General features: G+C 51.6%; 1 protein-coding gene across 1 annotated transcript in view; it reads left to right on the forward strand.

Annotated features, from left to right (window-relative positions):
• Positions 1-13,926, forward strand: part of cacna1aa (calcium channel, voltage-dependent, P/Q type, alpha 1A subunit, a) — an 80,164-nt gene that overhangs the window by 12,621 nt on the left and 53,617 nt on the right. The window contains exons 3-4 of the mRNA XM_072705151.1: positions 4,363-4,469; positions 4,862-5,001. Of these exons, the coding sequence (XP_072561252.1) occupies positions 4,363-4,469; positions 4,862-5,001 (247 nt within the window). The remainder of the gene's footprint in view (positions 1-4,362; positions 4,470-4,861; positions 5,002-13,926) is intronic.

Below are 13,926 nucleotides of genomic sequence, written 5' to 3' on the forward strand. Positions count from 1 at the left end.
CATCATAATAAAGACCCTTAGTGATCTTCATGATGAAGTAAAAAAGTTAGTAGATCTAACTCAAATATTGAAAAAACATTTACTTTTTCAGTTTGCGTAATGGCCATGTCAGGTGGTGCAGCCCATGGAAAGCCACGGGAATATTGTAATATGATGAAACTCTTTATTTCTCTTTAAAACCTATATATTTGATTTCAAACAGATGCCTGTTTACTTTGAAAAGAGAGAAAAGGCAGATGCCACAACCGCAGTATATTATTACTGATCATAAATGCAAAAAACAAATAGTCATTAGCAATGTCTGGTGCATTGTAGACATTTATGTGGTCACTTTGTAATGGTTATCGTTTGGGAAAAACAACTTGTAAAATAGGCAGTGAAAACCTTATTTGTCAATCACCCAGCAGCAAGCAGCTGAATATCTCACCTGGTTGTGCTGAAGTCCTGCCCAGGCAGCAGACAGACAGAGGGTCGGCCTGGGAGACGGAGAACGAGGATCACCTCCACACAGAGACACACTCTCTCTCTCTCTTTCTCCGAGTTTGGAGGCTGCGTGTGACTTTTTTTAGCAATCCGTGATTAATTAATTACGCCAGACGATGGCCACCCACTCCCCACACTTCCCGTTGCCTTCCTCGTCTCGCTGTCTCTTTTTAGTCCCGCCTACTGCTGCTAGAAGCTGCTGTTGGTGTCAGAGGGTGAAACTCGTGTGTGAGAGAGCTGGTGCGTACGTGCCAGGGTGTCGGGGAGCACTGTAAAGCAGGGATTATAGTACAGGAAGGTGGTGGGCTTTCAGATTAACACGAGCACAATAGCTATTAGACCGATCAGTCACTCAGAGCCTGTCTGTGATGATCGGGTGCAGACAGGCTATCACACATCCCTATATTACTGCGCAAAGTTGTCACAATGGATGATTGAAACAGGAAATGCACATTTAGCACTTAGTATGAAATATACACATATAGCTGTTGGCAGAACATCAGGATAAAAAAAATTCTTATTCATCCAGTGTGCTAGAAGTTAAACTACAGTCCACAACATGTGCGTGTATGTATCTCATCAGCTTTGTGTACTAGTGCCCCCTATGGGCTTGCATGTGTACGTGTCTATGTGAGTGGGCGGTCAGACAGCATTTGAGCAGTACAGTGTTGCACTGCAGAACAATAATGGTATGGTCACTTCTGCAGTACAGCATTCCAGTGAGGAACAGTGAAGGTGTGGTCACTTCTGCAGTATAGCATTCCAGTGCAGAACAGTGACGGTATGGTCACTTTACAGAATTCCAGTACAGAACAGTGACACAATGGTTAAGTTTTGTGGGATCTGCTGTTTGGCCATGTTGCCTGGCTGACACGTGAGTCTCTCTCAGGAGTTATTTCCTGTCCCTAGAAGGTTCGGGTAAGAGTGGGCCTCCTTCAGTACAGTCAGAAGACCTGTAGAGGCATTTTAAAGGACTGGTGTTAGCCAGTGCTCACCACACTTCCCAGAACAACTCCTCTGAGGACCATTTGCCTGATTTTGCCTGGTTGACATCTATATCATTAGATGGCAATCATTAGTCTATGTGTAATCATGTAATAAAAAAAACTAGAGTCTTGCACTTAGTTTGGTTACTTATGGTTAAGGTTAGGGCTGGGTAGGGGTTAAGGTTGTCATAGTTAGGATTAGGGTTTTTCCCCATAGAAATGGATGGTCCCCTTGAGATATGAATACAAATTTGTGTGCGTGTGTGTGTGTGCGTGAGCGGGTTTACCTATCCTAATGGGGACACAATGTCCCCATAACGTGATAAATATCCATTTTTTTCCCTTATGGGGACCGGTTTCCTGGTTCCCATAAGGGAAAACTCTATTTCATAAAAATCGGTGACTGCTATGAAAAAACTAAAAATGCAAAAACTCTTGTATTTTGTTTGGTTACTTATGGTTATGGTTAGGGCTGGGTGGGGGTTAAGGTTGTCATAGTTAGCGTTAGCATTTTTCCCATTGAAATGAATGAGTGGTCCCCATAAGGATATGTTTACCCTACATGTGTGTGTGTGTGTGTGTGTGTGTGTTCTGGTGAAATTGAGTGCCTGCGTCCCTGACTTGGCTCCTATGTCAGTTACTTTATATTTATATGCCCAAAGCCATTTCCAGTCTTTGCAGCTCCCTGTACGCTGGTAGCAGAGTCACCAGCCAGCTTCCCCCACACCCTGTTCACCGCAGCACTGCTTCACCCACACCTTGCTCACAGCAGCACTGCTTCATCCACACCCTGCTCACAGCAGCACTGCTTCACCCACACCCTGTTCACCACAGCACTGTTTCACCCGCACCTTGCACACTGCAGCACTGTTTCACCCACACCATACACACCCCAGCACCGTTTCACCCACACCCTGTTCACCGCAGCACTGCTTCACCTGCACCTTGCACACCACAGCACTGCTTCACCCGCACCCTGCAGCACTGCTTCACCCACACCCTGCTTACCGCAGCAGTGTTTCACCCACACGCTGCTCACCCCAGCACCGTTTCACCCGCACCCAGCTCACCATAGTACTGCTTCACCTGCACGCTGCTCACTGTAGCACTGCTTCACCTGCACATTGCGTACCGCAGGACTGCTTCACCCACACCCTGCTCACCGTAGCACTGTTTCACCCGTATCCTTCTCACTGCATCACTGCTCACCGGCACATTCCTCACTGCAGCGCTGCTTCATCTGCACCTTGCTTACCGTAGCACTGCTTCACCCACACTATGCTCACTGCAAGCCCTGTTTCACCCACACCCTGCTCACTGCAGCACTACTTCACTGGCACCTTGCTCACTGCAGCACTGCTTATCCTACCCCTGCTCACCGCAACACTGGCGTTTTACTCACGCCCTGTTCACTGCAGCACTACTTCACTGGCACCTTCCTCACTGCAGCACTGCTTCACCCACCACTTCGCACCACTGAACTGCTTTACCCACACTTTGCTCACCGCAGCACTGCTCACTCAGACCCTGCTCACTGCAGCACTGCTTCACCCACACACTGCTCACCGCAGCACTGCTTCACCCACCCCCAGATCTTCCTGGACATGGAGCCAAAAAGCCCATCACTTCAGATCACGTTTCAGGATTCGTCTCTGGCTGAGTCCTGGATAGTGCACCAGTGTCAGCAGGTATTACCCAAGTGGCGAGCATGCATGAGGTAGCTAGCTGATGATTCACATTCAACCCTAAAGCACACATTGTTTCACCTAAATACAGCTGGTGCCACGGTTACTCTACCAGCCATTTGAGCCTCTTCTGCTCACAAGCCTCTGGCTCCTTCCTATAAGTGTGGGTATGTGTACATCTGTGAGTTTGTGGGTCTGAGGTGGGCATCAGTGAGTCCATTCGCTACAGATTCCACCAGACCAGGTTTTGTGTGCATTCATGCCTTGTTTCTATATGTGAGAGCAACTGAGATGTGTTTTTCGAGCCTATGTGTGTGCTTAATCACTCCTCCCGTCATCCGGAGTACTATATCCGTTAGCAGATGGTAAGAGGTAAAACATAGACCTTCCTCAGGGAGTTAGGATTCAGTGAAGGTATGTGTTCAAGCACACATTATCGCGCCAGCTTGTGCAGATCTCAGCTTCGAGCTGGTGACGTCATCCCGGTTAGGGTCATGCTGTGGCCAGGTGGCGTGCGGCCTTCAAACGGGGGGGGGGGGATATTAGCTTTATCGTCAGCAGGCTGTACTGGTATGACTTTGCGCAGCAGTCTGAGAAGAACCAGAGCATGACGGACATCTGGCTGTGAAGCTGTATGGACACGGGTGGACATGTTACTTCAAGTCCCGGCCCAAAGTGTTCACTTTCCAGCACCCTCCGTAGCTGCATGTTGTCCAGTTTCTTCCTTCCCTCCCCCCCCCTTAAAGGAAATGGACCGGGCTGCTGCCGGCTTACATCATGCCCAAGGACATTCTCTGTCTCAGAGCGTGCGTGGCTCACGTCACCGGGCCCACCCACTGTGATCCGATTCATTCCGCCAGCCTGCGTAATGTGTAATCCAGCGATCAGTGCCATTGCCGTACGGGGTCCTTGTTTTGGGAAATGTATTTGTCGAGTATGTGTTAATTCCCTCACAGAAAGGTCTGGTATGGATCTGGGGTAGCTTTGGGATGCTGGCCGGTAACACCAGCGAAACGGCAGTGAGCAGAGGTCTGTGTGACAGCGCCACCATGTGCCCAGTGGAAGTGCTGCTGATTACCTGGGCTGACCTTCAGGTTATTAACAGTTTATTAACGAGTGGGTGGGGTGCAGCTGGTCCTGGCTCCAGCCTCCTTTTCCAGGATGAGGTGCTTCCAGTTCTGTTGGACTTCCTTAACCAGGCTGCCTCACTCCTTTTGAATACATGATCCTGGCCACCATCATCGCCAACTGCATTGTCCTGGCACTGGAGCAGCATCTGCCTGACGGGGACAAGACCCCCATGTCCGAGCGCCTGGTAAGGCCAACCCGTCTGCAGCTGCCCCCCCCCCCCCCCACACACAGACTGGACCCTGCAGGCCCACACAGACACACACACTCCCACTAAAACCCATCTCTCCAAACTGCTCCGCAGCTGAACCTCCTGCTCAGGCTAATCCTCCATGTGCAGTACAAAGAGATCCCAATTTACGCAAGAGCCGCGTTCTCGCGACGCTCGTGTATTTCCGATCTTGCGTAGTCTGCACAATTTCTTTGCCCATTGAAAAATAAAATAGCAATGATATAACTCTGTGATTAGTGTTAATTTTCAGAGACATACATGAGGATGTATGGGGTTATTTTAAAATGGCACGGTTTAAGGCTGCACAGCCCTGCTAAAGCTGACAGAGCTGCCCCCCCCCCCCACAGGACGACACAGAGCCCTACTTCATCGGCATCTTCTGCTTCGAGTCAGGCATCAAGATCCTGGCCCTGGGCTTTGCTTTCCATAAGGGCTCATACCTGCGCAACGGCTGGAACGTCATGGACTTCGTAGTGGTGCTCACCGGGTGAGTGTGACACACACATGCACACACACACATGTTGTTGGCGTGCCCTTTTTCTTGACACACACGTGTGCGCACAGACACACACACGCACACACACATACACACATGCACACACACACACATACACGCATGCACATGCACACACACATACATGCACATGCACACACACATACATGCACGCACACACACGCACACACATACACGCATGCGCACACATACATTGCTGTCAGCGTGCCCTTTTACTTCACGCACATGTGTGTGCACAGACACATGGTGAGTCATTTGGGGGGGGGGGGGGGTGTGATCAGAGCCCCCGGCCGGCCCCCCTCCCTCACCCTAACGAGCATGGGGACATGGCTTCGATCACAGCCAGGGAGTTGCCCAAATGTCACCTCGACGGGCGGTCTGGGCAAGGGGGATGAAGGGAACGAAGGAGTGGGAAGGAGAGAACTGAGAAAGAGAGAGAGCAAATGGAGGGGAAAGATGGGGAAAGAGAAAAGGACAGTGGGGGGTGACAGGGAGGCAATGGTGGTGACACTACAGAAGACTGACAGGCCGAGCTGCAGGGACGCCTGGCCTCCTCAGCTTTTACAGTCTGCTCCCTCCTTCGTATGCCCTCCATCTTGCACTCCTTCAGCTCCCTCCCTGTCCTTGTTCCGTCAGAGCCGGGGCCTGAGGGCCCACAGATCGTGACAGGCCCTGTCAGGGCTGATAGCTGCGTGCCGGCGCTGCCCCTAGGCTGTCTGCACACCTGTGTCATTCCCCCATGGTCACTATCTGCTGAAGGGCCAGTCGTGGAGAGTGAGGGCAGGATCCGGGCAAACGGGCACCTTAAGTGGGTCATGGAGCCTAGAGCCCCACCCTCCCTGGGGCTTCCCTCCCCCATGGGCGCCGGCCCCACCTGCCGTCTGGCACACAGCTGTCTGCTGGGGGCTGTGAGTATAGCCCTTACTGGCCGGCGGGGCTCGGTGTCTGGAGAGAGCTTGCAGACCAGGTGTGAGCGCCTGTGTGTCCGTATGTGTTGTGTGTGTGTGTGTGTGTGTGTGTGTGCAAGGGAGTGTGTTGTGCCTGGTGAACACCCGGAACATGAAGCAGGTTACGTAAAGCCTCACTGGCAATGATGCAGGCAGGACTCTCGCTGGCCTGCTGGTGTACGACGTGAGCTGCGTTATGGCGATGATAGCCTGCATCTATACATCAGCAGCCTGCATCATCGAGGAAGCCACCCAATCCAGGCAGGCTGGGGGGGGGGGGCATCCTGGCGCATACAGGGGTCTTGGAAGAGAGTGAGAGACACGGGAGAGACAGGGGTTTGGGGGTTTAGGGACAGGGTGGGCAGCAGGCAGTGACGTTGCAGTGCGTGTTGGATCATGTGATCATGCCTGGGGCTCGGGATAGGAGGAGAAAGGGCAGGGAGAAGCAAAAGTGTGCCGGGGGTGGGGGGAGAGATCATCAATTGAGACTGAAAGCGAGAGCGATGAGGGAAAGGACAGAGGCAAGGTGGAGGGGAGGATATATAGACCTATAAGCGGACAAGCTGGGGAGAAAGCTGGATGAGGAAGAGAGAGAGGACGGGGGGGCAGAGGCAGAGCAAGCCAATGAGAGAGAAAGAGGCAGTGGGAGGAGACAGAGGCAGAGCCCTCCAATGAGAGAGAGAGAGGCGCTAGGAGGAGACAGGGGCAGAGCTGGCCAATGAGAGAGAGGGGGGGTGGGAGGAGACGGGCAGAGCTGTCCAATGAAAGAGAGACAGAGGGTGGGAGGGGGCAGAGGCAGAGCCGGCCAATGGGGGAGGGGGCATGTGCCTATGCTGCTGCAGTAACCTGTTTTTTACTGCTGCAGATGATCAATCATCCACTGGAGCCCTGAGACTCCATAACAGACGCATTCCCTCACTCGCTCCTGCTCTCCTCCTCTCAGTAATGAACACCAGCTCCTTCCCTTGCGGTTTTTAACTCCACATGCTTGTTTTCCCTCAGACACACTAGTTACTGTGGAAACCCACCTATTTTCGGTCCAAATAATCCAAGCACACATTGTCTGTGGATGAGATGGATGCGTGTGTGTGTGTGTGTGTGTGTGTGAAATGCTGAAGCACATGGGTGTTTAAGGGCCCTCGCCCTCCCCGCCGCTGTCTGAATGCCCCCCTCCCCATCTGCGGCTGATGTTGGCTCTTGGCTGTTGGCCACAGGCCACTTTGAAGAAAAAACAATTCTGTCCTTCCGCAGCTTCGCTCTCTCCTTTGATTCCTATTTGCAGGTTGACACTGGCTCGCTGAGACGGACGTGCGGTGGACACGTGTTCCTGCACATCCTTACACGGTCACGCGGCACCAGCAGCGCGTGCCAGCAACTTACTGTCACTGTAGAGGGATTCATTTAAACCAGAGGCTCTGAGATGTGTCTTGCTGAAGATTGGAGTCTCCTTTATAAAATGGAAGACTCGTCTAGTGCCTACAGTGTTCATGTTCTGGAAGGACCCATCACGGGTGCAACTCAGAGCAAACACGCTTAGAAGAAGCACATAGTTGTGGCAATTCTAGGATTGTTTGTGGTGGGGGGCATAAGAGGGGCCATAATTCATACAGAGGAGCCAGCCCTATGGTTAGCCAATGATATATTTTGAATCGGTGAGCGACAGAGGAGCGGGCACTCCAGGGGCCAATCAGCTTTCAGCTGGGGCCAGTGCCTCTGTGGCCACGCCCCTGTATACGCCCCAACAGCCCAATTACAGGGCTGTACTCTGATCTGCACAATCCCTTGTCCTTAAGTTCCATTCTGGCCATCAGAGCTCAGGCAGCTGCTGTCCATGGTGCTGAATGTCTGCCCAAACTAAGGGGAAGTGCTAAGTGTTCCTGATGGAGGAAGGAGGTTAAGGTTGGCTTCCTGTGCCCTATTAGTCATCAGCTGGCCCCACTCCCATTCCTCTTTCAACTTCTGGTTCTTAAACCGATCAGTGATTGGCAGCATGTGTGATCGTATTGTTTTAACTGCTCGCAGGTGTCGTCTGCGGCGCTGCTTGCCGTTCAGTGTGTTGCGCCATGTTCCACAGCGTGACCTCGGCTCTGTCCTCGGCGTCCAGGCTGTCTGTGCGGATTGTGAGCCGGGCACAAGCGACGTCCGCCCAGCTTGTGAAGTCGTGACTCTGCCGACGACACGTCTCTCTGCGCAACGTCACTGCTGGTGTCACAGGCACAGTGGGGAGTGAAAGGGCGATTGAGGCAAGGGAGAGAGCAGCAAGGGAGAGAGCAGCAAGGGAGAGAGCAGCAAGAAAGAGGGAGAGGCAAGGGAGAGAGGCAAGTTATAGACGGACAAGGGAGAGGCAGGGGTGAAGCAACAGAAAGGGGAAAAGGAGAGAGAGGCAAGGGTGAGAGAGGGAGAGACAAGAGAGAGAGAAGCAAAGGCGAGAGAAGGAGAGGTAAGGGAGAGAGAGGCAAGAAAGAGGTGCAAGGGAGAGAGAAAATGGAATGACAGACAAGGGAGAGACCAGGGTGAGGCAACATAGAGGGGCAAGGGAGAGAGCAGCAAGGGAGAGAGCAGCAAGGGAGAGAGGCAAGAGAAAAAGGCAAGGGCAAGGGAGGCAAGAGTGAGAGAGGGAGAGGTGAGAGAAAGAGAGAGAGGCAAGGGCGAGAGAGGGAGATGCGAGAGAGAGGAGTGAGGAAGAGGCGAGAGAGAGAGGCTAGAGAAAAAGGCAAGAGAGGGACAAGGGGAAAGGCAAAGGAAAGAAGCAAGGGGGAGAGAGGCAAGGGCGAGAGAGTGAGAGGCAAGAGAGAGAGGAGTGAGGGAGAGGCAAGAGAGAGAGAGGCAAGAGAAAAAGGCGAGAGGAACAAAGGGAAAGAAGCAAGGGAGAGAGTCACAAGGGGGAGAGAGGGAGAGGCAAAAGAGAGAGAGGCAAGTGAGAGATACAATGGAGAGAAAGGCAAGGGGGAGAGAGGGAGAAGTAAGGGAGAGAGAGGCAAAGGTGAGGCAACAGAGAGGGGCAAAGAGAGAGAAGCAAGAGAGAGAGGGAGACAAGAGAGAGAGGCAAGGAAGAGAGGGGGACAAGGGGAAAGGCAAGAGAAAGAGAGGCAAGGGAGGCACTATACAGAAACACATTCACACTCAGACACTGAACAGGTACACGCTACACAACGACAGATTCGCACTCAGACACTGAACGGTACACGCTGCACGATGACAGATTCGCACTGACACTGAACAGGTACACGCTGCACAATGACAGATTCGCACTGACACTGAACAGGTACACGCTACATGACGACAGATTTGCACTCAGACACTGAACAGGTACACGCTACACAACGACAGATTCGCACTCAGATACTGAACAGGTACACGCTACACAACGACAGATTTACACTGACACTGAACAGGTACACGCTACACGATGACAGATTTACACTGACACTGAACAGGTACACGCTACACGACGACAGATTCGCACTCAGACACTGAACAGGTACCCGCTACACGACGACAGATTCGCACTCAGACACTGAACAGGTACACGCTACACGACGACAGATTCGCACTCAGACACTAAAAAAGTACACACTACAATGTGACACACTCACATCGAAACACTAAACGGGTACACACTACACAGTTACGCACTCACATTCAAACACTGAACAAGTACACACTACACAGTGACACCCTCACACTCAAACACTGAACACATGCACACTACACAGTGACACACTCACGTTCAAACACTGAACACATGCACACTACACAGTGACACACTCACGTACACACTACACAGTGGGGGGGGGCTGCCAGGTATGAACTGCTGCAAAATAAGAACATAGAACAGTGCTGAGGGGTAGACTGAGGATCCACAGGGGCAGAGGCACGAAATGGCCAGCTCCCATGCAGTCAGGTGAGCGTGCCTGTTCTGCTGAGATCAGCAGCAGAGAGACACACAGGAGCGGGGGGGGGATGGGCGAGGGCAGTGGAGCCACTGCGATGGCAGGCTGTCGGCAGGCCTCATACCTCGGCACCGGCCGATGCAGCACAGCATCTTCACGTCTGGCCCTCTGAGTGGCGCTTTCTCGGGGCGTGGCAGGCCACTGGCAGGCCTCATACCATGGCACCAGCTGATGCAGCACAGCATCGCAGCATCTTCGCGTCTGGCCCTCTAAGTGGCGCATTCTCGGGGCATGGCAGGCCTCATACCATGGCACCAGCCGATGCAGCACAGCATCACAGCATCTTCGCATCTGACCCTCTGAGTGGCGCGTTCTTGAGGCGTGGCAGGCCGCCGGCAGGCCTCATACCATGGCACCAGCCGATGCAGCACAGCATCGCAGCATCTTCGCATCTGGCCCTCTGAGTGACGTGTTCTTTGGGCGTGGCAGGCCGCCGGCAGGCCTCATACCTCAGCACCGGCCGATGCAGCACAGCATTGCAGCATCTTCGCGTCTGGCCCTCTGAGTGACGTGTTCTTTGGGCGTGGCAGGCCGCCGGCAGGCCTCATACCTCAGCACCGGCCGATGCAGCACAGCATTGCAGCATCTTCGCGTCTGGCCCTCTGAGTGACGTGTTCTTTGGGCGTGGCAGGCCGCCGGCAGGCCTCATACCTCAGCACCGGCCGATGCAGCACAGCATCGCAGCATCACAGCGTCTTCGCGTCTGGCCTTCTGAGTGGGGTGTTCTTAGCACATGGCAGGCCGTCACTTTGATATTCAGGAGCAGGCTGTGATTTAAGCCCTAATGAGTAGAGGAGTCAGACGACAGAGAGGTGGCGAGCCGGTAATTACCCCGATGTGTGTGAAGGCTTAGAAGACACACGGTCACTCTCACTCACCTGTACCGCGATGCACAGGGGACACAGGGCCGCAGTCGCCCCGTCCTTCATGAACACGTGAGTGAAGGACACATTTTTTTACATGCTGGAATACACACGTGTGCTTTGCGGAAAGCGCTCCCCAGCTCTCAGGTTAGCACAGTGTCAAACCCTTTAACAGCAAAACTGAAATACAATTTAATATTCAAAATAATCATAGTTGTCTCTCAGAATCAGACGACATTGAGAAAAGGCTGTTTCTGTCTTTGTGCTAACACAGCAAATCCTATACACATTTGTGCAAACACAGCAAATCCTACACATGTGCCCGCACACACACACACACAAACACACACACAACTCAAGTCTCTTTAAATGTTAGATAGGTCCAGTTCTATCAAATTGTTGTTAAGTATCTGTCTAGTCATTCATTTTCAAGAAATTTAACATTGCTTACAAACAGGTCTAGCTCATAAGATGTCAGTTTCAGATGATCAGACTGGCAGAATTCTGTACTGAATAGCCATATTATGGAATACAATACTGACTGTTGTAATGGTGAGGACTTTCCTACGTCCAGTAAAGGCCTAGATATGAAGTCAGGCCTTCCGGCCCTGACCATCCCTGACTTGTTTGCTGCATTTATCATCATTAGATAGAGTTGATGGTCTTTCTTAAAACCTTACTGTAGGTTTCTCAGCTACACCTCAGTCTGTAGATGTTTAAATCATACTGAGAGAAGAATATCCAGTCTGGGAGGAAATCTCTGTCAGTCTTCAATGCCATGTTGCTTTCATAAGTTCCTCTTCAGTCATCTTCTCCTGAATGTGACACACCTGGTCTCAGCTAAGAGTAGCCAAGCAAACCATTTTTTCTTTGACCTGTTGTTGAGTGGACAGAAGTACAGTGAGTATGAGTGAGGGGTGATGGTAATATGCCGTATGTGTACATGCTGGTTATAGTGGGGTAGAGGCGGCAGTGCGTGGAGGTCTGTTCTCATGCAGACTGGCACGGAACGGCGTCAGTGAGTGTTATCAGCACCTCCCCTTTCTCTGGATGCTCCATAAACCGAAGCATTATGGCTTAGATTTGCAGGCCTGAATGAGGATATGAGGTAAAAGATGAAAATGTGACCGGGATCCACGCATTCCTCTCCCTGGTGTTTATGGCTGTTCATGGACACCTTTTAACTGAGTGCTTGCTAAGTGTGTGTCTGGAAGCAGGAGATGGATGCTGTCATTGTGAGCAGATCACTAAGCCTTCTTTTTACTATACTGGGTACTTTTATACACGTTTTTGCATTGAGGTCAGTCAGTGGAACCCATCAGAGCAGAGTTCTGTGTCGGTGCAGACTTGTGTCATCATGCATCAGCAAGATCACATGAAGAGACTGCCAGCAGGTGACCGGCGGCCTGCTCTGGGACCCCTAATGAATCTCGCTGGCTCAGTAAAGACACACAGAACAGGCCGACGCCTGCCAGGACACACCTGCATTCCTCCAAGCAAACTGCTGCAGTCCACATGAATTATTTGGTAGAGTTCAGGTTAGTGTGTAAGTAGAGAGAATCCATGGCTAATTCATTGGCCTAGATTCCCGTCTAATTGTGGGCCTGCATCCTGGCTGATGTTCGGGAAGCGCAGGACCGTTTGTGCGTGTCGTCGCTCGTGCAAACCCCCCCCCCGTAATATTCTCATGGTGGCATCCAACCCCAAATGTAATCAGAAAAATCAATGTGAAGGATCCTCTCCCCTGGCCTTGTTACTGCGCCGATGCCAGGATTCTATCAATGAGCAGAGGGTCCTGTTGCCATGGAAACAGTTATGAATGAGAAGAGGCCTGTAACCGTGGAAACTGTGTGAATGAGGAATGGCCCGTTGCTATGGAGATGTTGTGAATGGGAAGATACCTACTGATCTGTTGCCGGTGAGAGGTTTCAGTCATCGTCATCCTCATTTGAGTAACAATGGCAGCCTTTGGCGCTTCAATTTGGGGCTCGTTCGCTGGCTCCAGCTGCCTCACACTGACGCTTGGGAGTCTCCCTTCAGCCTCCTCCCACACACCCAGCATCTCTCCTACAGTCTCACACCTCCACTCAGTGTGGGATGAGCCAAGGACAATCCCAGAAAGCATACAGAGCCCCCCCACCAACAGGGAACTCCTCTCATCTAGGCTCGCCTGCATGTATTTTTAGTTTTTATTGTTTTGCAGAAGGAATCTCACTAATTCCAGTGGGAAGTGCACTGGATGGACAGATAGATGAAGCTGTATGCTGGTTAGCAGGGATAATCGCATGCACTCATATCCCCTCACATGCGGGCACCAGAAGACACAGTGGATTTACACAGAATCTAAAACGTGATGACTGAAATTACTTGAAAAGCATATTCCTTACGGTGGCGCAGTAGGTGCTGCATAGACTTTTCATCGTGATCCATTTTGCGTCCAAATGAGTCATCATTCTGCTCCTCCTAGTTGGCAGTAACGGCTCGATGCCTGATCTGAAGCTTGCAGGTGAGCCTGACAGCAAAAGTAAAGTCAGGCCCGTCATTCGCTGTGGGCTCACGAGGGAGGGACGTCACACACTCAGGCAAATGCTGCTCATCAGTACACTGCTTCATCAGTATTACTGGATAGTGTTTTAACTTGCCAAACTAACCATATTAGACACTGTGAAATGAAAATATTATTAGAAATTTTCTTTAGTAATTCAAAGGTAGTAAATCAAATACACTGTACATCAACAGGTAACCATACACTCACATACATCAACAGGACACCAAGCACTCACGCCTATCAACAGGACACCAAACACACCCACACACATCAACAGGCAACCAAACACTCACACACGTCAACAGGACACCAAACACACACGCACGTTAAGAGGACACCAAACACCTCCGCACGTGGTCTCATCGGGCTCCGCCTGAGAATCTCTGCCAGCCACCTCCTCTTTCCTAGTCCCAGCTTGTCAGAGGAGATTGGCAGGTGTTTCCCAACAGAAGCTTCTCCTATCAACACTTCAGTGTGAATGAGATTTAACCCCGCCTCCACTTTAACCCCTCCTCCACTTTAACCCTGCCTCCACTTTAACCCCGCCTCCACTTTAACCCCTCCTCCACTTTAACCCCGCCTCCACT

Source organism: Paramormyrops kingsleyae, chromosome 22, assembly GCF_048594095.1.
Source record: "Paramormyrops kingsleyae isolate MSU_618 chromosome 22, PKINGS_0.4, whole genome shotgun sequence".
NCBI classification, from domain to species: domain Eukaryota; kingdom Metazoa; phylum Chordata; class Actinopteri; order Osteoglossiformes; family Mormyridae; genus Paramormyrops; species Paramormyrops kingsleyae.